Source organism: Neoarius graeffei, chromosome 5 (assembly GCF_027579695.1).
Source record: "Neoarius graeffei isolate fNeoGra1 chromosome 5, fNeoGra1.pri, whole genome shotgun sequence".
Lineage (NCBI taxonomy): Eukaryota > Metazoa > Chordata > Actinopteri > Siluriformes > Ariidae > Neoarius > Neoarius graeffei.
In genome coordinates, this window is record NC_083573.1 from 5647549 (window position 1) to 5671285 (window position 23737).

The 23737-nt window shown below is 38.5% G+C and overlaps 1 protein-coding gene across 1 annotated transcript in view; it reads right to left on the reverse strand.

Annotated features, from left to right (window-relative positions):
• Positions 1–23737, reverse strand: part of st18 (ST18 C2H2C-type zinc finger transcription factor) — a 45225-nt gene that overhangs the window by 16886 nt on the left and 4602 nt on the right. Inside the window, exons 4-10 of the mRNA XM_060920371.1 lie at positions 21826–22401; positions 15209–15343; positions 11101–11191; positions 7247–7339; positions 6780–6988; positions 4886–5073; positions 637–882 (exon numbers count right to left, since the gene is read on the reverse strand). Of these exons, the coding sequence (XP_060776354.1) occupies positions 637–882; positions 4886–5073; positions 6780–6988; positions 7247–7339; positions 11101–11191; positions 15209–15343; positions 21826–22401 (1538 nt within the window). The remainder of the gene's footprint in view (positions 1–636; positions 883–4885; positions 5074–6779; positions 6989–7246; positions 7340–11100; positions 11192–15208; positions 15344–21825; positions 22402–23737) is intronic.

Here is a 23737-nt window from a genome sequence, read left to right on the forward strand (position 1 = left end):
GTTTAAGGTAACAGGCCAGATGTTTGGAGACAAATCGGACTTTCACAAAAATAAAACATCTCGCGTTTCTATCAGTACCATCCCATACCATCCATTCATCAAATTAAGTGCAATGTTGTTCGAATCTGAACAACTGACAGGCTGAAAGCAGTTTTAAATGTTTGCACAGGAAACCAAAGTTACGTCATGAATAAACCACTCCATGGTTGGCTGTTTTAGGAAAATAATCAATGATGGAGTGGTGTGATGAGCTGGAGTTCCTGTTACCACCCTGAAGTTGATTATTTTCTCATAATAACATGACCTGACGTGCTTTATTCCTCTTATTTGCCAATTCAAATGATTTATGGTGTATTTTTATCTGTTTAGAGTTCCCTTTAAAGTTGTGATCTACCTACAAAAGCTCTAAACAGCTTCTTCAGGTTACCAAGAAAGAATTCTGTCGGAAAACGTACAGCTTTACCTCTGACTGCGCTAAAACTACAGACTCCTTCTATAAATGCTCAGAAAACGTCTCGTCAGACAAAAACTTCACCGTGCCAACAATGACTGGCCAATCAGAACTGAGAACTCATTCAGGAGATAATGCTAGTCGAAGGAATGTGCATGGAGAAAGCCATGTACTTATAGTCGTACGTCTTTGTCCTTCTGAAGCGGTGCTTTGCTGAAATTCAGGGGCATGTCCCAGCCCTCCTGCTCGTACACAGCTCGGAAGAAGGCCGTGGAAATCTGGACGCCTCCCACTTTAGCCAGAGAGGCTTCAGGAGGAGTGAACACGGCCTCTCCTAACGCAGGCATGAGCGGCGACTCCGTGGTTTTCTCCTTCTTCTTCTTCATGCTCAGGTCCAGAGTGCCGTTCTCATCGACTTCAATGACAGAGTCCTGAAAGAGACACGTGTCAGGAAGTTGAGGTGAAAGCTGGACGCTGAAACACCAAGAAATAAGTCGTTTCTGGAAGATAAAACACTTCATCTGAACAAAAATCTGATTTATCTTTCATTGTGCTGAGAAAAGCCTGTTTTAATCAGTGTGTGTGTGTGAAGATATCAGTGTCACTGATGACAAGTCAAATCAAAACAAGATTTAAAAAAAAACATTTTAATCACTGTATTACCTTCTATACCAATATTTGTGACATAAATGTCGTTTCTATGGAAACATCACTGAGAATCAGCGTGACGTCGTTTGCGTAACTCGGTTCAGATGTAAATCTGGTGACGGTTGGAGCAGGTTCCTCTTCACACCTTTTTACATTTCACACGTGTCTCAATTCCCCCCCCCCATGACATCAGATTCAGCAAAACCAAGAAAAACATCACAGAGTATTTCATGAAAGAAGGGAAATCAATATATTTGTTTAAAAAAACAACAACTCAGTGTCTGTAGGTGGGGACAATTCCAATGAGACTGTCAATTCATGAAATTTAAATAGAGAAATTTTTAATTATTTATTTTTTGCTCCCTGGTATGTTTATTTCCTCCTTATTTATTTATTTATTTATTTATTAACAACTGTGTTTGTTTCAGAAACAGCTGTACTTTTTTTTACAAGGAATAACCAGAATTTATTTATTTATGTATTTCCTTCCTTATTTACTAATTTGTAAGTTTCAGAAACAGCTGTACTTTGGTGGTTTTTTTTGTTTTTTACAAGGAATAACCAGAATTTATTTATTTATTTCCTTCTTTATTTACTTACTAATTTGTTTGAGAAACAGCTGTACTGGGGCGGCACGGTGGTGTAGCGGTTAGCACTGTCGCCTCACAGCAAGAAGGTCCTGGTTCGAGCCCCGGGGCCGGCGAGGGCCTTTCTGTGCGGAGTTTGCATGTTCTCCCCGTGTCCGCGTGGGTTTCCTCCGGGTGCTCCGGTTTCCCCCACAGTCCAAAGACATGCAGGTTAGGTTAACTGGTGACTCTAAATTGACCGTAGGTGTGAATGTGAGTGTGAATGGTTGTCTGTGTCTATGTGTCAGCCCTGTGATGACCTGGCGACTTGTCCAGGGTGTACCCCGCCTTTCGCCCGTAGTCAGCTGGGATAGGCTCCAGCTTGCCTGCGACCCTGTAGAACAGGATAAAGCAGCTAGAGATAATGAGATGAGATGAAACAGCTGTACTTTTTTTTAACCAGTATTTATTTATTTGTCTGTCTCTCTGTCAATCGATCTACTGTTTCCTTTTTTTCTCAAAAAAAGGCAGAATTTATTTATTCACTGATGTATTTATTTACTAATTTGTTTGTTTGCTTTAGAAACAGCTGGACTGGTTTTTTTTTTTTTACAAGGAATAACCAGAATCTATCCATCTATTCATCTATCTATCTATTGTTTGCCCCATTTTCTAAAAAAAAAGAAGAAAAAGAAACAAGCCAGAATTTATTCATTCGCTGACTTACTTATTTACTCATTTGGCTGTTTGCTTGTTTGAGAAATAGCTGTCCTGTTTTTTTAAAAATAAGGAATAACCAGAATTTATTTATCTATCTTTTTATTTATTTATTTGCTTGTTTATTTGTCTATTTATCTATCGTTTGCCCCATTTTTAACAAAAAAAAAACATTATTTATTTATTTACTTACTTACTTAACTGCTAATTTGTTTGTTAGTTTGTTTGAGAAATAGCTGTACTGTTTTTTATAAGGAAATACCAGAATGTATTTATTTATTTGTTAATTTATTTATTGACTGACTTACTGATTTGTTTGCTTTTATTCATTTGTCTGTCTATCATTTGCCCCCTTTAAGAAAAAAAATCCAAATTTTATTTATTTGTTTGTTAATTTATTTATTGGCTGACTTATTAATTTGTTTATTTATTTGTTTGAGAAAAAGCTGGACTTTTTTTTTTTTACAAGGAATAACCAGAATTTATTGATTGATGTCCATCAATGGCCCCCTTTTCTAAAAAAAAAAAAAAAAGCAGAATTTATTTATTGATTTTCTTATTTACTTAGTTCTGAATTTGTTTGTTTGAGAAACAGCTGGACTGTTTTTTTTAACAAGGAAGAACAAGAAGTTATTTATTTTTAAAAATCAATTTATTGATTTATTTGTCCAGTTATTTATTTATTGTATTATTTGTTTGTTTGTCTTTCTTTCTTTCTGCTCCGCACTGAGAGGCAGTTCGACAGGCTGATCACAAATTTATCAACATCTTTTTCTCTCTTTTTTTTTTTAATGATAAAGTGAGCCAGACGAGATCTGCAGGCAACGCTCGTGGGTCATTCCTGGAGGTGAAAAGGTTTCACCGTTGCTTCCTGCGGTCAGTTTTCTCCTGTGCGGCTCTCGGTGGATGTGGTGAGTGGAGATGGAGGAGGCTTTGAGGTTTTCGAGGTGAATTCATGATGAAAGAAAGAACAAACTAGCTTTGATTTCGTCAATAAAACAAAAACTAACACCATTGGTTCGAGGTGGTTGATCGATTAAATCGGGGTTCATAATAAGCTGGCAAATCGGCACGCACATCTTCGCTCTCTGGCGCGTCGCTGGAACAGAACACGGTTACAGAAAGTGTACGGTGTTTGGATGGAGAGAAAGATCCACTTGGCCCGAGACGCCACCAGCCGACGTACTTAAAATGCATACAGACACTTGGAGGCAGACGTCCACAGATGACGGAGCAGCTAACACTGTTTTATTCATGCGCTCGCTTTGTACAGTACCTGCTCTCTCTCTCTCTCTCTCTCTCTCTCTTTCTCTCTGCCCACTGAACACGGTCCACTTGCTGTGTAGGTGTCTAAATCATTTCACACCACACCTCCTTGAGTTCCTCTTTATGCCAAGCTTTAACTCGCTTCTGCACTCGCTGTGAACGACGGCTGAGGATGCATTTTATAATTCGTTTCCCGACTTCGCCACTTCGTCAGAACTTCGACATTTTGCCTCTTCCCAAAAACACTCCTTCGTCCCCGGATGATGTCGATTTCTCCAAAAGCTGCTGCTGTAATCCGAAAGACCGCCTTGTGCTCATCCCAGGACTCCGTCGATATTTCTGTAAAGCTGCTCTCTCGCGATGAGACGAGACGAAAGAAAACCGGGTTGAATTTTCCTCCCGTGAAGCATTTACGAATGTTGCGACGGTCTTGCGCGAATCTCCGAGCCGGTACTTCGTCGCACGGCTAATATTATTATAATCTCCCAACACACAGCTTCCTGTGAGTCGGATTATTTGGATTCGTTCTTCCTCGTCCGGATACATGACGATCTGAAAGAAGATAAAAATATACACCAAGCCTGTGATGAAAGATCTTTGATCTTCCGATGCATTGACATTTAGCAGGATTTCATCTTCGGATTATCCCGAGAGAGGCACAACAGCTCACGGAGGGGTCTTCTGTTATTTAATTCAAAATCCAGACAGTGATTGGTTTAATCCAAGTTTGTTAAAAAAAAAAGGAGGAGGAGGGAGGGGGAGGGATGGTGGAGAACATTGTACTTAACAAAATATCATCCGCCATCTGCAGCTGAAAGAGAACAACAACAACAACAACAACAAAATGCACGCACACTCTCCGACAAGAGGCAGGAGAACCCCAGTATTAGCATAAAAGTATAAATCAAATGCTTCGCCACATGTTTGACAAAAAAGCCTTCTAATTGTAATCGAGAAAGAAGCCTGATTGTATTCGCCCCAACTCCTTTTGATGTGATTACACAAATTCTCCTTTGTGTACATTAAAGCTTTAAGGGCATGGAGGGGAGGAAAAAAAAGAGAGAGGGAAAAAAATACTCTCTTGTTGTTCTGCCACCAGAGAGACGCACAGTTCTCTGTGCCAAAAAAGTGTCTTTTGATGTTCTCTCCCACCTTTTTCATACACAAATCACAGTTGCTACAGAATGGCCACATTAAATACCTCTCCCCCCCCAAGCGAGTGCTCTAATTTGATTACCTTTGTGAACGATGCCAGTGGTCGGGCATCGCTGTTGTCTCGGTAACGGGTAGAGAGGTTGAGGATGGCGGAGGACGCCGTACCTGACTGAAGGACGCTACCTGGGGCTTGGGGTCGGCTTGGGCTTTGCCCGCTGGGTTTCGCCACACGACCGCCTGCAGCCAGGAAACAGGGGAATTGCGGGGAGGCTGTAGGAGAGGCACACAAACATGGATTCGGAAATAAATACGAGTTAATTATTGTACACTCCTTCAATAATCATGTCATGATACATCACAAAACAAATCATGATTATTAATCAGGCTGCGTAATTTCTTCAGATTTCCAAGCAGTAATTTCTATAGTTTGGATTCCAGCGAGCAGGAATGCACATGACTTCACTGCAGGCGGAAGTAACACAGCTCGAATGTTGCAAAAATGCACAAAATTGAACCGATCAAAGAGCTGATTGTGTACAAATAGATTTCACAAGAGCTGTTTTTTTACAGTCTGCTGAAAGATCAAGAAAAGAGAAGCGAATGAGGAAGTACAAATGCGCGTAGAAGTGTATTAAGCTAGACGGCCTTTCGATTTCATAAAATCGGTGAAATTTAGTTCCGTCTGAAGTGTGGTCATATGTTTATTTCTGTAATATCTTACAAAATATCAGGCCATTCTGTGGCTGGGAAGTTATTTAATTTGAGGGGATTAAAGCAAATAATGTGCATGAAATTGCTCGCTTCGCGCAGTCAAGTAAACAGAGGAAGTCCGTGTGTGTGTGTGCGCATGCGCAGGTTTACCATCATTCCATAGCTAAACGAACAGCTGATCACACCGAGGTGCTCGCTGAGCGCCGATATTTATTAGTTTGGTCCTGCGTTTCCTTTCCTTCGTATATAACATAACGTCTTTTCTTCTCGCTTTCTTTCCGTTACTGTAGTCGCTCTTTCATGTTTCATTCGCACACTCACGTCCTCCATTTTTCTCTCCCGTTTCAAATTTGAATCCCACAATGCCTCCTTGTGCGAACGGGGAAAGCCCACCACGTGACGCATGACGTCGTATCTTGTATTGGGTCATGGTGAAGCAGGAAAAAAATAGCACAGAACTTAGGGCCACATGGAGATAAAGTCGTTAATTGTTGTATTTTAAAAAATAATAAAATTGGAAGTCTGTGATTCGAATTCAGTAGCTTTCAGTCCACGAAACAAAAATAATTGGGTGTCGGGGAAAATTCTTTTTGGGACCTACACTTGAAAAATCTGAAAGGCAGTCGACCTTTAAGAAAAGGAATATTTGTTCTTAACCTTCTCATTTTTTATCATCGGAATATTTCCGTTAATATGGTGTTAGAGTTTACTCCAACCTTTACAAATGTGGGTAAATAATTATTGTTGGTTATGAAGAAAATGAATTTTTCATAATTTTTTTGGTAATAAAATGTTCTTCATTTAATTTTTTTTTCAAAAATGTCATCGGAAAATCGAATCGTAAATTATGCGAATTGTGACATGAAGAAGTTTGTTTCACATTTAACATCAAAGGGTGTAAAGTTGTAACTTTCGGTTTTCCGACACGTTCAAGACAACGGCGTTTACGCATCACGGTTTCAAATTAACACACCAAGCTGCGTTTTTTTGTCTTATTATCTTCAAAAGACTTCAAAAGAGAGGATACAAGAGAGGTTAGTGAGGGAACGACTGTCCATAGTTGCTGTAATGGAAGTGAGAACAAGAATTTCATGGACGTTCCGGCAGATATAAACGGATCAAAGAAACAAAATCAGGAAATTCAACCTCGGACTGGAAACAGGAAGCACATCAGTCGTTGATTATTCTCCTCAAACTGCGCACCCCTGGGTGTTTTATTACTTCCATAACTCTAACAATCATCATCGGTTCCTCTGCAAACTCACAGTCATGGAGGTGCGAGGCCTCGTGGTTGTGATCGGACGCCATCTGGATTTGTTTGCCGAACACCTGAGCGTCAAAGCTGGCGTAGTCGAAATGGCCCTTGCTGTACTTGTCCATATCTTTGGCCATGCCAGCCTGCAAGGCGGTCACAGGGTGGGCGAACTGGTAGGCGAGCTGCCCGAAGTCAAACTTCTTCATCTGAACCAAAGGTCTGGAGAGGATTCAGAGAAAGAAATGCACTTGTGTTGAACACGAGTTTAAGCAAAATATAATAAGCCTGCAGTCGCTGATTCAACCGGAAGCAAATGCTCATTTCAGGAAACTAATTTGAATGTTTTGATCAAAGCTTTTCAAACAACAGCAAAGCAAACCACTGCAGTCTGGAACTTATCAGAGTGGATCTCATGATTTCTGATTCGACTCCAAATAATTCTCCCAATTATAATCGATTTCTCTCGAGTTTTCTTACCTTGCCATCTTGTCTGCAGTTTGTCGACACTTGGACAGGTCATCTTGGGGTTTCGAGCCTTTCTCTGCCGCAGCAATTGGACAGCCGGACAAGCTTCAGCGATAAAACGGACTTTTAGGAATCGAATTTCTCGAAAGACGTTAGAACATTTTAAATGTAAGCAAGTCTCAGGTCTGACAGTAAGACTGGATCTGACTATCAGCAGACACGGACCATATTCAGTCAGATTCATGTTTTAGTTCCCAGCCTTTGGTTCGATATTCTTCAACCACATACTACGTTTATAACAACAACAACAACATTAATAATATTTACTTGCTACTTTTTAGTTGACCGCGAGTTGGCCTAGTGGTTAGCATGTCCACCTCTTGACTGGGAGATCGCGAGTTCTACTCGCAGTCAGGTCATACCAAAGACCACCATAAAAACGGTACCTACAGTACTACCATCTAGCAAGGCATGCTGTAATACAGATGTGGGTAGGAAAGTCAAACTCTTACAGTAACTAGGGGACCCCCCACCCCCACCCCACTGTAACCCTAGCTGTATAACTGAGAGGCCGAGGGCTAGGGAAACGGAGATCGGTGCCGCACCCATACGCCTTGAAGAGCTGGTTAGTACTGGGACAAGAGACTGCCTGGGAAGACCAGATTCTGGTGTGAGAGGAACTTTGACTTTTTAGTTGAAGTAAAGTTTCTTTTGGGAACAGAACACTGTTGAATTTGCGTGTATACTGTATAACCCTGAATAACCCTTTGGATGCTTGATAACCTGGGACATGGTAAATGTTATGGAAGTCCAGTTGCAATCGAAGTATCTACAAAGGCTAAAGTTCAATCAAAAGTTGCAGTTCCAAGATTGTCCCCATCTTCAGATGTACCAGCATTTCCTGCTTAGCTGGATCACTTACAGTCATGACTCCTTGCTCAGACGATACAAGAACTTTCTGTTTTTTCACTCAAAGCAGTGTTCAGACCAAAATCAATCCATCGGAAAAAGAATTCACTGAAAAGGAAAGAACGTGAAAGAAAGATGTCCATTTACTTATTTTCACTTCGTGAGGACTTTATCTAGGGCTGGGTGAACTTTGTCCCTCGAACTCTTCTTTTGTGAGCCAATAGAAAACACTCGAAGTGGGTGGGACTGCAGCCTTTCCTGGTGGGTTGTTGCGAGTTACCGAGTTGCGTCTCACTGGACGTTTTCTTAATGTTGCTTGGCGAGATTTAGTTGTCTTGTTCAACAGTATACTCTAAGGCAGGCTTGTAGTACTTGAGTCTGACTCGTGCCCTAATTTTAAGGACTTGTGACTTGACTTGGACTTGAGTACTGATGACTCGGACTTGGAATCGGACTTGTGCATCAGCTGCATTCGGACTCGTAAATTGGATTTTTTCTTTATTTTTTGCAACATGCCATAATAATTTGGCACAAGATATTTATATTGAGATCTCCATTAATTTTTATACCAATTTCGTACAAGAGAACGCACATTCACCTGTTCATATGTCACGTTCAGGAACAAACTAATGTTAATGGCGCTAAAATGCCTGGAGAGACGCCCCTAGGATTGTCCGCTTTGCTTATACAGACTTCTCATGCAGTGGGAAAAAATGCACTGCTACAGCGGTGCTTGAAAGTTTGTGAACCCTTTAGAATTTTCTATATTTCTGCATAAATATGACCTAAAACATCGTCAGATTTTCACACAAGTCCTAAAAGTAGATAAAGAGAACCCAGTTAAACAAATGAGACAAAAATATTATACTTGGTCATTTATTTATTGAGGAAAATGATCCAATATTGCATATCTGTGAGTGGCAAAAGTATGTGAACCTCTAGGATTAGCAGTTAATTTGAAGGTGAAATTAGAGTCAGGTGTTTTCAATCAGTGGGATGACAATCAGGTGTGAGTGGGCACCCTGTTTTATTTAAAGAACAGGGATCTATCAAAGTCTGATCTTCACAACACATGTTTGTGGAAGTGTATCATGGTATGAACAAAGGAGGTTTCTGAGGACCTCAGAAAAAACGTTGTTGATGCTCATCAGGCTGGAAAAGGTTACAAAACCATCTCTAAAGAGTTTGGACTCCACCAATCCACAGTCAGACAGATTGTGTACAAATGGAGGAAATTCAAGACCATTGTTACCCTCCTCAGGAGTGGTTGACCAAAGGTCACTCCAAGAGCAAGGCGTGTAATAGTCAGCGAGGTCACAAAGGACCCCAGGGTAACTTCTAAGCAACTGAAGGCCTCTCTCATGTTGGCTAATATTAATGTTCATGAGTCCACCATCGGGAGAACACTGAACAACAATGGTGTGCATGCTAGGGTTGCAAGGAGAAAGCCACTGCTCTCCAAAAACAACATTGCAGCTCGTCTGCAGTTTGCTAAATATCATGTGGACAAGCCAGAAGGCTATTGGAAAAGTGTTTTGTGGATGGATGAGACCAAAATAGAACTTTTTGGTTTAAATGAGAAGCATTATGTTTGGAGAAAGGAAAACACTACATTCCAGCATAAGAACCTTATCCCGTCTGTGAAACATGGTGGTGGTAGTATCATAGTTTGGGCCCGTTTTGCTGCATCTGGGCCAGGACAGCTTGCCATCATTGATGGAACAATGAATTCTGAATTATACCAGCGAATTCTAAAGGAAAATGTCAGGACATCTGTCCATGAACTGAATCTCAAGAGAAGGTGGATCATGCAGCAAGACAATGACCCTAAGCACACAAGTCGTTCTACCAAAGAATGGTTAAAGAAGAATACAGTTAATGTTTTGGAATGGCCATGTCAAAGTCCTGACTTTAATCCAATCGAAATGTTGTGGAAGGACCTGAAGCGAGCAGTTCATGTGAGGAAACCCACCAACATCCCAGAGTTGAAGCTGTTCTATACAGAGGAACGGGCTAAAATTCCTCCAAGCCGGTGTGCAGGACTCATCAACAGTTACCAGAAATGTTTAGTTGCAGTTATTGCTGCACAAGGGGTTCACACCAGATACTGAAAGCAAAGGTTCACATACTTTTGCCATTCATAGATATGTAATATTGGATCATTTTCCTCAATAAATAAATGACCAAGTTTGATATTTTTGTCTCATTTGTTTAACTGGGTTCTCTATCTACTTTTAGGACTTGTGTGAAAATCTGATGATGTTTTAGGTCATATTTATGCAGAAATCTAGAAAATTCGAAAGGGTTCACAAACTTTCAAGCACCACTGTATGTGTTCCATATATAGAAGAACTATCGAGGAGATGACGGGGACAACCTCGAACTTCAATCGTCATTTGGCGAGACTCCACCCAGAGAAGGAAGTGACGCGCTATGTTCATTGCTCTGTTGATAGTGGGTGGGGCTTGCTTGCTGAGCGATGAACTAGCTAGTATTAACCCTCTCTCATGTTATTTGCCCTGTTGTTAGCGGGCGGGGCTTGCTGAGCAATGAACAAGCTTTTTATCTGTAGCCTTTAAACTAAAATGGGGCAGTCGAGCAGTAACGTTAGTCCAACACAGTAGCAGAGACGCTTTCACATAAAGGCAGCAACAGCCACCATCAAATGGTGCGGCTGGAGTCTTGTTCTTGGACTCGACTCAAAATTTTCTTTCATGACTTGGACTTGAACACTGGCGACTCGAGACTGGACTCGGACTCGAGGTTTAGTGACTTGACTACAACACTGCTCGAAGGGCTGTTCTTGTAGCAGCATCATATATACAACGTCTGCATCTGACATTCCATCAGTGCATCAGCCGAAGAGAATTAAACGCCAATACAGAAACCCAAACGTTATTTTCCCCAAACTTACTTGTAATCTAGAAAATAAATGAGTCTTATTCATTCATTCATACCTCCGATGAGTGCTGCGGTTGCTGTTGACATGCCCCCTTCCTGTGCATCCTGGGGTCGGACACTTCAGCACATTTTCGTGCATGGCTAGAACTATGGAGTGAATAAAACATGTCATGTCAGTTTATCTCACAAAGTTGATGCTTTGTTGAAAAGATACAAAAATCAACAAGAATTAAATGTTCAAACCAGTGATCAGGACATGGAGATTGCTTGTTCCATGGATGTTCCACAACATAACAGATAAACGTAACACGTATAGAAGGTTCTTTAATTCTGACAAAATTGTAATTGGTGCCAACTTGCTGTGATATCAGAGGAATAAAAGACTGTATTTCAGTCCATGTTCAGTCCATGGCAGTTTTAGTATAAACTACAGCAGGGTTTCTTAACCACCAACGGGCTGCGAAGTTTTTTCAAGTTTGAAGCCAAATACTAAATAGTTCAGGGTGTCGTAGTGTCCCAAATCAGGGAGCTGGTTTGCCGAACACTTTTCAAGTGGAATGAATACATTTATGGGTAAATTAAGAAGAACAAGCATTTATTTTTGTCACATTCCTCCTCTACATTTAACCCATGCGTGTACACACACACAGAGCAAGCACATGGGTGCAGTGGGCAGAATAAATAAATGCGTTTGTGGGTAAATGATATGGATCTGTGATGCCTGGTGGAAGAGAAGAGCAGGGAGGATTGAGAATCAAACAGCTGTGGTTTGTTTACACCTGATTCTAAAACTTGTTGTATCCTCACAAACATCACAAAGACGCGTACAAAACGCCCAGAAACTCCTCCTGACCCGGGCAAAAACGATACAGGATTTAACTTGTAGTGTCCTGATCCCCAGATCTTTAACCCATCTACATATAAAAAGTTGTTCTCCTCCATGCACTTCCAGGTTTTCATCTGTGTCCCTGTGTAGAACGATGTCTGTAGCACCAGGAAGTTTGAGATGTCAGGGAACTCAACGGATGGATAATTTTCCAACTCGTAATGAATGAATGAATAAATAACTTTATTTAAAGACAATAAGTTGATCAGCAGAGCTGGTGGGGTCATGTACAGATACAAATAATTACAAATACAAAAGGCTAAAAATATACACAATCTTAAAAAAACAACCTTAAACTCTGTTGATTATCTGTTAACTATCTTCACATTAAGTTAATTAATAGTATGCATTACTATTGTTTTTGTATTTAGCGATGGCTATAATAGGATCAAAATTTATTCTACTAATGTCAAATTTAGCGAGTACATTTTTCTTTTGTTGGAAAAATCCTTCTTTGTTAGCATGTAAGGATCTAATCCCATTGAGTGGTTTCTATATCCACTTCTTGGTTTTAATAACTTGCTTGTTTGCTGGACACAAACATGGCAATGAGTTCTTGTGTTAATGGACCAGACTCCACTTTTGGATCATGAGACTGAGAATGCCCTGCACGTCTTCTGGCACGTCCAGACAGTTTGAAATACAAAACCTACAATTAAAAACAGCTTGTTTTTATTGCATTTGTTCAATTCCTGGGCTCAGATCTGTAACAGGGAGTGATGTTGTGATGTCGCATCTCATTACAATAGATTATTAGATTCTAATGGGATTGATGAGCTAAAATAATTGGGGATTTTTTTTTAATGGGCCCCGATTCGTTACAAGTATGAACAGGTTGAGAACCCCTGAACGACAGAATTTAAATTCTTTTATGCATTAGAAATAAGAATACTCGATAGTGAAATGTGAACCAGTTGATCCATAAAGCATTGAGCAACTTGAATGAATCACCACGCTCACTGAACCTGTTACTGTATATCGTTAATTGTCATCCATCCAGTTATGTGTACTTGTTATAATCTCGCCCTTTCCTTTGCCCATCACACTTTCCATGACCGTTTCACAGAGACCACTGTCTCCGTGGACATCAAAACCAGTTCACACCCAAAGCTTTTCTGGAGCATTTGTAGCCACAGGAAAAATATATATATTAACTTGTGTGGAAAACATGGCGCCCTGTCCATCCTGGTCCGTTCAGCAGTTCAGTTCAGCGAGCACTGAGCACTTATACCTTGTGCACTCGGAGACACTCTGGTATTTAAACAGCATGATATGTGAAATGTATAAGTTTCAGAAGCAGTACTGATCAACGAGGAGCTAAAATAATGTACGTACTCAATCTGAAAGAAAGGTTTTACGGTCAATTATGTTATATACGAATGATTGAACTTTTGCCTCTTTTTTGAGATCCATGCCTTTGAGTCCTTTCCTTTTCTCAGCTACGATTGTGGTTTTCATTAAAATAAAATAAAGGTTGTGCCTTGAACCTACACCACACTCACCGGCCACGTCCCTACATCTACTTCCTGTTTGATGCAGTTCTCTAATCAGCCGATCCCTTGATGCATCAAATCACGCAGATACAAAAGCAAGAGCACTTCTCAAAGTGTGACGACTTCCTTTCGCTGTTGGTTTGAGCCAGATGAGTAGAAACTGCCGATCTCCTTCCTGGGGTTTTCACACGCAACAGTTTCTACACAGAGCGGTGCGAAAAACAAAAAACATCGAGCGGGCGAGGTTGGGAGCGACAGTTCTGTGAGTGGAAAGTAGACAGACGTCTTGTTGATAAGAGACATCAGAGGAAAATGGACAGATCTGAGGTGGTTCGAACTTTTTTTGCCAGGAAGGATATAGTAACTCAGATAATCACTCTTCACAACCGTAGTGAGCAGAAAAGCATCTCAGCGTGCAACAGAATTTTGTCTTTGTTCAAGAATGCCGTGGGATACTTTTTATCCATTTATAGCTACGTTTAATGTTGCTGAACGTCCGTTAAGTTCTCACTCGCAGCTCTAAACAGTCATTATAAACTCTTACAAAGCGCTAACACTGGAGACTCCTTCCATCAATGCAAAATAAACATGTCCTTACAGAAAACTTCACCGTTTTGAACACCTTCTGACCAATCAGATCGCAAATCCAACACTGAATGAACATAGTCAGAGTTGGTGACTTCGAGGTAGGATTCGGGATTGTTTTGAAACTGGTCAGTTAACTCCGTTCCTTCAGGAGAACTTAGACGCAGCTTAGAGTTTATCCTATTAACAGCGACAAACTTCACACTAAGTGATTTTGCTTCCTTTATACTGCTGGAAATAAATCTCTGTTTCAAATATCAACAAGGAAACAGACTACAGCTGTAAAAAAAAACAAAAACAAAAAAAACCAACGAACAACAAAAACACAAACCTAACGCTGGCTGTTGGATAGAGACAGAGTCCCTAATAACTTTCCCTCCTATTTTTTTCATTTCGTTTGTAGGACATGCCTGTCCATTTATTTCTCAACGCTAGTATCCGGCTCTCGTCCTTTGATTCGCGGAAGACTGCTGCAGTTCTACGACTTTCATACTGAAAGCCCTTAATTACATTTGCTCTTCCTTTTGTTGCTTCGCTGTTTAATGGTGAAGGTTTGTGTTGCTTTCAAATGGCAAGGAGGAAAAAAAAAGGCAGCGCGTGAAAAAATAAGTGTTTCCACACCATGATGCTGATTTGCATACCACAGTAAATCAAAAGCAGTCGACAAACTTCAGAGCAGAACTTGTGAAATGACAAACACGTTCTATGTGCCTTCTGGAAATCCTCTTGATTAAATCTACACTGAATTTACCGTGGTACCATAATACAGTCTACAGGTAAATGCACATTATTCAAATCACTGCTAGCTTTTGTGTATAGATATGAGGGAAGGCAAAAAAAAAAAAAACCACAACAAAACAAAACAAAACACGCTTGTAGAAATAAAATAGGATCAGCGATGGGGTGGTGTGATGAAGCGGAGTCGCTGTTACCACGCAGAAGATGGATATTTTCCAAGAACAGTACGTATGGAAGTGTTTTATTCCTTTTAGACCACATCGCTGATGGATTTCTTTCACGAAAATTAATCAACACCTTCTGGCCAATCAGAATCAAGAATCGTCCGAAGCGTACTCCTGTACAAGTTGTCACGAAAACGTGACTGGACTTGCTGTTTATTATTGACGTCAGTTCTGATCATGTGGCGTTCGAGGAAGTCGAACATTGTTGGAGTGAAATGATGAGATTTGGTGAACTCACTTTCAGGAGGCACTCGGACTTTGTGGGGACATCCTGACAAACTTCTGTGGTGGGGGTACAGTCCGGTCACATGACCTGTCCCGTCACACCCTGGGGTTGGACACTTGACATCTTTCTTATCTGTTCTGAGCGAATCTATGGAGCAACACACACACACACACACATGAAAGAAACTATGGCAATCCAGTCTGTACAAACGTCTTAGACACACTGAAAGAAATGCTGTCGACCAAAAATGCCTTAAAAAATAATGAAATGAAATGTTTCAACATGAAAAAGTAGTATAAGCAGTAAGCCATAATAAATGAATAATTGCAAAGTGGATATCTGCTGTGAGACGACCTTTCGCATTTAACCCCCCTAGCAATCTCAGGTCCAGTGAGTGCGGAAATGAGCTGTAGGTTTTAGAGCATCTTCCAGAACCAGCCACAGTTCTTCTGGACACTTTGTCACACTCGCTTCTTCATTTTGCACCAAAACTTTTGCAGTCGCCTTCATTATGTTTTATTTTTTCATCTGAAAAGTGCTCTCTGATGGAATATACTGTTCAGATAGAAACAAACATATATTTTTTTTCCTGTAATGTTTAATTTTGTGCTGGGAAAAAAAAAACCCGAACGTTCAGAACACTAAAATGTTTTTGTAATGTTGTGACTCGATAATGTAGAAGTCATAAAATAGAAATCTATAACAAAGTTTGTCTGAAAAAAAATAGGGGGGCTAAGACTTTTGCACAGGATTGTTTCTAGTGTTTTTTTTATTATTCTATCCACATTCACTGGCTATGAGTAATCGCGCGCTCTGATTGGCGACTCTACTACTAGGATATCAGCTCATATACCATGAGTAGAGAAAAACAAAATGGCGGCGCGCATCAAGTCAGATATATCGCTTTGTTATCAAGTATTTAAAAGAAACAGAAATCGCAAAAAGAATATAGGTTTTTTTTTTTTTCGGCCAATATTTCCTGTTCTACACTCCAGCCCAGTCGGTGGCGGTAATGCACCTTTAAGTTGGTTTGCCAACCGCCAAAAAAAACCCCGAAAGAAGAAGAAAAGAAAAACAAAATGGTGGAGCGCGTTACTGAATCAACTGAGGACGAAATGAAAACTCTACTCGAAAACAAAAACCCAAAAAAATTAAAAAAAAAGCAACAAAATATGGAATAAAAGTATTTGATGGGAAGAACATATCTTTTTAAAAATAATTTTCAAGAATTATTATTATTATTATTATTATTATTATTATTATTATTATTGCATGTTTCACAAATTGCTCCTGTCATTTCGCCAGTTTGTTTACATTCGAAGTGGAAATTGTTTTGTCGGACGTTTTGTGTAAAGTTTTTATTGATCGAATTTGCAAAAAAATAAAAATAAAAATGCTCTGTTTCTCAAAATCCAGTGAATGTGAATAGAACAAAACAGTTATTCCACTCAATCTTGGTGCTACGCGCCTCGTCGGCTATCGGCTCATGTACGACTCGATTTCGTGGAATAACTGTTTTATAACGTGTGTGTGTGTGTGTGTGTGTGTGTGTGTGTGTGTGTGTGTGTGTGTGTGTGTTGGGCTGGAATCCAAGTGCTCCGATTTGAGTCTCAACCTCAAGTAGCGCATTAATTTTTTTACTTTCAGGATTAAACAGCACTTATGAAGAATCCAAGGCCCTGTGGAAGGATTGAGGGCTTCGACACAGGGTTAAACGTCTACTTGATGTCTATCAAAATCTTTTCCACTTATAGATAAACCTCGGATAGGAGCCGGTCTGATCCACCGTCCGAGCCGTCCGAAGGCCAGCACAGTGAACGAGATTACAAATAAAGTCAGGGATGTGAGATTTAAAATTTACCGTCCCGTTTAGAAGGAAATAAACTAATGACTAAATGAATACACTGCACAGTGCTGTGTTACACCAGCTCTGGTTGGGTTCCTCTGTGGGGACGACAGCAGAATGCCACTGTTTCAGTGTCTTTTGTTTTTATAACTAGTTAAAGGAACTGGATTCAAGTCCAGTAAAATACAACAAATATGCAAAAGTGTTGTCTGTCAGTAAAACCCTGAAGGTACCACAGTTATACAGTCAAATATCACAGCACTATGAACAATACACACACACACAACAGGCCTGCACTCTGAACATACTCTATTATTATTATTATTATTATTAGTAGTAGTAGTAGTAGTAGGAGGAGGAGGAGGAGGAGTTGATTTCATAGTCGGAGTAGAATTATTATTTGTAGCGGTAGTTGTATTAGTAGTTGCCATTTAATTATATATTTATTGTCGTCGTAGTGTTTATCATTGTACTTTAATGATTATTTGTTGGAGTAGTTGCAATCATCGTTAATAATAGTCATAGTAGTAGTTTAATCATAATTTTTACTTCTCGGCGTGATCGTAGTGCTGTTTGTAGCTGTAATTTAATTATTATTTGTTCTCATTGTAGTAATAGTTTTAGTGGTTGTAGTTGAATTATTATTCTTCGTAAGAGTAGAATGGTTAATTATAGTATTGCCAGTAGCTGGAGTCTTGTTATTCGTACTAGCAGTACTGTTAATAGTAGTATTGTTGTTTATGGTAGTTTGAATATGAATCATCGTCGTCGTAGTAGTTGTCGTACTGTCAGTAGTAACAGTAGTTATTTTAGTATCAGTACTAGTACTGTGAGTAGTCGTCGTTTTATTTTAATTATTAATTGTTGTAGTAATAATATTAGTAGTTAAAGTTTATATATTATTTATTGTTGCAGTAGAAGTAATCATACTTGTATTAGTAGTTGTTGTGTAATTATTATTTGTAGTGTTAGTCGTTGTACCTTAATTATTATTTATTGAAGGAATAGCATTAGGCGTTATCGCTGAATTATTGTTTATAGTGTCAGTAGTTGGAGTTTAAGGAGTATTTGTTGTAGTAGAAGTAGGAGTGTTAGTAATAGTAGTTTAATCATTATTTGTCCTTCTCGGAGTTATCAAAGTGCTGTTTGTAGCTGTAATTAATTTAATTATTATTTGTTGTAGTTGAATTATGATTCTTCGTAAGAGTGGAACGGTTAATTATCGTACTGTGAGTAGCTGGAGTCTTGTTTTTTGTGGTAGTAGTACTAGCAGGACTGTTAATAGTAGTATTGTTGTTTATGGTAGTACACTGTAAACCCGAATAAGTTGAGTTTACTTAAAAAAATTGAGGAAAGTGGTTGCCTTAAAAAAAAAAAGTAATTATTAATGATTGAGTTGAGTACCTTAAACTTACCAGAAGATTGTAAGTTTAAGGTACTCAATTCAATCATTAATAATTACTTATTTTTTTTAAGGCAACCACTTTCCTCAATTTTTTTAAGTAAACTCAACTTATTCGGGTTTACAATGTATTAACATTAATAATCATAGTAGTAGTTATTTTTAGTATCAGTCATAGTCCTGTGAGTGGTCGTAGCAGCAATATTGCTATTCACAGTAAAATTAACGAATAATTATCGTACTATTAGTTCTGTAGTTGGAGTAACAGTGAAATAGTATATAACGGTACACTGTAAAAAATGATTTGTTGTTTTAACTTAAAAAAGTTAGTGCAAGGGCTGCCTTAAGGGCTGCCTTAAAATTTGGAGTTCACTGAAATTAATATAGTAAGTTCACAACAATTTAACTTACTATGTGAATTCCACTGAACTCAAAATTTTAAGGCAGCCCTTGCACTAACTTTTTTAAGTTAAAACAACAAATATTTTTTTTACAGTGTAGTAGTATTGTTATTCATAAGAGTTATTGTAGTACCATTTTTATTTGTAGTAGTACAAGCTTTCTATTATTAGTAGGAGTATTATAGTAGTAGTAGTAGGAGGAGGAGGAGTTTATTTGTAGTCATAGTATTAGTAGTTGTCGTTTAATTATTATTTATTGTAGTAGTGGTGTTTGTAGTTGTACTTTAATTATTATTTGTTGTAGTTGTAGTCATAGTAATAGTTTTAGTGGTTGTAGTTCAATTATGATTCTTCGTAAGAGTGGAACGGTTAATTATCGTACTGTGAGTAGCTGGAGTCTTGTTTTTCGTAGTAGTAGTACTAGCAGGACTGTTAATAGTAGTATTGTTGTTTATGGTAGTATAACATTAATAATCATAGTAGTAGTAGTAGTAGTAGTAGTAGTTGTTTTTAGTATCAGTAGTAGTACTGTGAGTAGTCGTAGCAGCAATATTGTTATTCACAGTAAAATTAACAAATAATTATCGTACTATTAGTTCTGTAGTCGGAGTAACAGTGAAATAGAAAATAATAGAAGTCGTATTGTTATTCATCGCAGTTATTGTAGTATTGTTATCATTTGTAGCTTTCTGTTGTAGTAATAGCATTAGTAGTTAAAATTTATTTATTATTTATCATAGTAGTAGAAGTATTAGTGCTTGTATGAGTAGTTGTTGTCTCATTATTATTTATAGTGTTCGTAGTTGTAGTTTAAGGAGTATTTGTTGTCGTAGAAGTAATAGGAGTGTTAGTAATTGTAGTTTAATCGTTGTTTGTACTTCTCGGCATTATCATAGTGGTGTTTGTAGTTGTGCTTTAATTATTATTTGTTGGAGTAGTAGTACATAGTAGTAGTAGTTGTTTTTAGTATCAGTAGTAGTACTGTGAGTAGTCGTAGCAGCAATATTGTTATTCACAGTAAAATTAACGAATAATTATCGTACTATTAGTTCTGTAGTCGGAGTAACAGTGAAGTAGAAAATAATAGAAGTCGTATTGTTATTCATCGCAGTTATTGTAGTATTGTTATCATTTGTAGCTTTCTGTTATTAGTAGGAGTATTATAGTAGTTGGAGTATGAGTTTATTTCAGAGTAGGAGTAGAATTATTTATTGTAGTAGTGGTGTTTGTAGTTGTACTTTAATTGTTATTTGCAGTAGTACTAGTGTTAATGGTAGTCATCATTTTAGTTTAATTATTAATTGTTGTCGTTGTTGTAATTGTAGTAATAGCATTAGTAGTTAAAATTTATTTATTATTTATCATAGTAGTAGAAGTATTAGTGCTTGTATGAGTAGTTGTTGTCTCATTATTATTTATAGTGTTCGTAGTTGTAGTTTAAGGAGTATTTGTTGTAGTAGAAGTAATAGGAGTGTTAGTAATTGTAGTTTAATCGTTGTTTGTACTTCTCGGCATTATCATAGTGGTGTTTGTAGTTGTGCTTTAATTATTATTTGTTGGAGTAGTTGCAATAGTACTAGTGTTAGTAGTAGCAGTCGTCATTTTAGTTTAATTATTAACTGCTGTAATTGTAGTAAGTTTATATATTATTTATTGTTGCAGTAGAAGTAATCATACTTGTATTAGTAGTTGTTGTGTAATTATTATTTGTAGTGTTCGTAGTTGTACCTTAATTATTATTTATTGACGGAATAATAGTAGTTATAGTTGAATTATTATTTATTGTTGAAGTAGCAGTAATAGAAGTAGTGTTAGTAGTTGTAATTTATTATTTGTAGTAGTAGCAATAATACTAGTGTTAATAGTTGTAGTTTAATCATTATTTTTGTCATATTAGTAGTAGTAATCATTTTCGTTTCATTATTAATTGTTCTCGTAGTAATAGTATTGGTAGTTCTAGTTTATTTACTATTTTTCGTAGTAGTAGAAATAATAGTACTTGTATTAGTCGTTATTTAATTATTATTTGTTGTGTTAGTAGTAGTGTTAGTCGTTTTAATTTAATTATTATTTATTGTAGCATGAGTAGTTATAGCTGAATTATTTTTATTGTAGTCGTAGCAGTAACAGAACTAGTGTTAGTAATTGTACTTTATTATTTGTAGTAGTAGTAGCAATAATACTAGTGTTAGTAGTTGTAGTTTAATGATTATCTTTTGTAGTATTAGTTGTAGTAGTCATCATTTTAGGTTTAATTCTTAATTGTTGTAGTTGGAGTAATAGTATTAGTAGTTCAAGTTTATTTACTATTTATTGTAGTAGTAGAAGTAATAGTACTAGTATTAGTAGTTGTTGTCTAATTATTATTTGTTGTTGTCGTAGCAATAGGACTGGTATTATTAGCTGTAGTTTAACTATTATTTGTCGTCGCAGTAGGAGCAAGAGTGCTCGTGTTAGGAGATGGACTTTATTATTTACTTTGGTAATAGTATTAGTAGTTATAGTTGAATTATTTTTTTATTGTAGTCTTACAAATAATAATGCTCGTGTTAGTGGTTGTAGTTTAATTACTCATTGTTTTAGTAGAAGTAATAGTCGTCGTGCTAGAAATTGGAGTTTAACTATTATTTAAAGTGTCAGTAGTTGTAGTTTCATGAGTATTTGTTGTTGTAGAAGTAATAGTAGCAGTGTTAGTCATTGTAGTTTAATCATTATTTGTCCTTCTCAGTTATCGTAGTTATGATCCTTCGTAAGAGTAGAATGGTTAATTATCGGAGTGTGAATAGCTGGAGTCTTGTTATTCGTAGTAGTCGTAGTACTAGCAGTACTGTTAGTAGTAGTATTGTTGTTTATGGTTTAAATCATCATCGTAGGAGTGTCAGTTATTGTCGCATCATTATTATTGATAGTAGTAGGAGCTTTCTATTATTAGTAGAAGGAGGAGTAGTAGTAATAATAGTAGTTGTAGCAGTAGCATTACCTTTGTTATTATGATAGACAGTACGAGCGTCCATTTGTCTCCTTTCTTGGTTGACCCGTTCCAACAGGAAGCGGTCCATTTCCCTATAGGCACCATGGAGGAGCTGCCTGTGCACGGCCTGCTCCAGGAGGCCCAGGTTGAGCCGTGCCCGCTCCATGCCCATGCCCAGCGCCCAACCTCCAAACGGGTCGTCCAGCTTGGACACCTGAGCCTCATCCTCGTTGTCACTATCCTCCCTCGAGTAGGCAAAATCATCCATCAGGAGCCCACTGGTCGCGTGACTTACATACATGGGGAGCTGGAGTCCAAAGTGTTTCTCGGGCCGGGCTTCATCGGCCGAGTTAGGGCTCGGGCTCAGGCAAGTGGCACCGTGAACGATCAGGGGATGAGAACTAATCCATCCACATTCCTCTCTGTCTGTGTCTTTTTCTGGGCTTTTTTCACAAAGGTCTTTCTCGAGCCATTTCTCATCGCATTCGTTCTGGGAAGGTTCAGGTGAACTCAGGCTGGTGCGTTCGGACCACGACAGTGAGCCGTGAGATTTGTCCCTGTAGTCAAGGCAGTCGAGGTCGTCGTCTGAAAACAGAAAAGAAAAAGTTTGGCATCGTCGAAATGTTTCAAAACACCGCTGTCAAAATGTCAAAAACCGAAAGCGTCTCTCCCTCCATCATCAAGGAACCTTACAAGATCAACCAACATCCAGGAAGCGAGCCATCGGGATCAATTAACATTTCCAAAGCATGGAAGAAATGGACATGGAACAGCTTTATTTTCCCTTTCCTGAAATCTCCCTGAAGTAATCTGCAGATAGACGTCTCGGTTAAGACGTACACGTCTCCAAGATTGATTTTGCGCTCCTTGGATTTCGTCGACGGACTTAGAGGATGATTAGACGAGGAAAAAAACATGACTTTGGACATGAATTTTCAAAGATGATGCGCAGCTTAGCAGGGCAGGACATGAAATGATTTCGAATGTGCTCTTTGAACGGTACATGAAGGAAAAAAAAACAATCATTTCACTCCGAATTACTTTTGATTTAATAACACGAAAAAACGCAAAGGCCTTGGATTCAGATCAGAAAAGAATCCAAGCACACGTGCGATCGTCAAATACAATGACGATATAAAGTGTTTGCATTTCTTTTTCGAACAAATGTAAAGTAGACGTAGCCTCAAGACTCAAAATACGATTTCGTAAAATGGCTAACAGTAGAATTATTCAGGTATGAAAGTCTTCTCATTAATCAGGAAATGCTGGATCTGGAGCCTGTCTCAGGAATACGCTCGAGATCTCATCAAACATCAGACACGTTCACACACTTATACACACCTAGGAGTCATTCAGACTCTCCTTTTGACCTGTTTTTTTTTTTTTAAGGTGGAACGAAACCAGACACGGGGCCTTCAGCAAAATTTACGGAATCTCTGGATCCAGCTTGAGGCATTACTGGGACTCGGATTTAATCGTGGACTTTTTGCTTGAAATTGATCACGTATTCATTTTCGCTTTTCGGAGAGCCATGTATGAAAAGACCTTTGACCTTCATAGAAGTATTCACTCTCAGGAGCGCAAGAAGAAAAGAAAAGAAAAGAAAAGGCTGAGCCTCGAGTCAACTCTGTTTACATACAACTCGCTAGAAAATATCTCTCTTTGCGTCTTAACTGCACAAAACATATCAAGAGTTGAATTTAATTTTAAAATACAATTTCCGAGGAGATTTCGGAAAGCTAATCCAACTCCAGGTGAGTATCATCATTTCAGTGGTGAGAATTTCAGGGAAAACCATTCAGGAATAATCCCAGCCTTGAGGTTTACTCGAGCACAACGACACCACAACACAGCTTGGGTTTTATTTTCGGATCGAGATCAGCTCGAAGTAAATCTGCAACACGTTTGTGTGCTTCATTTC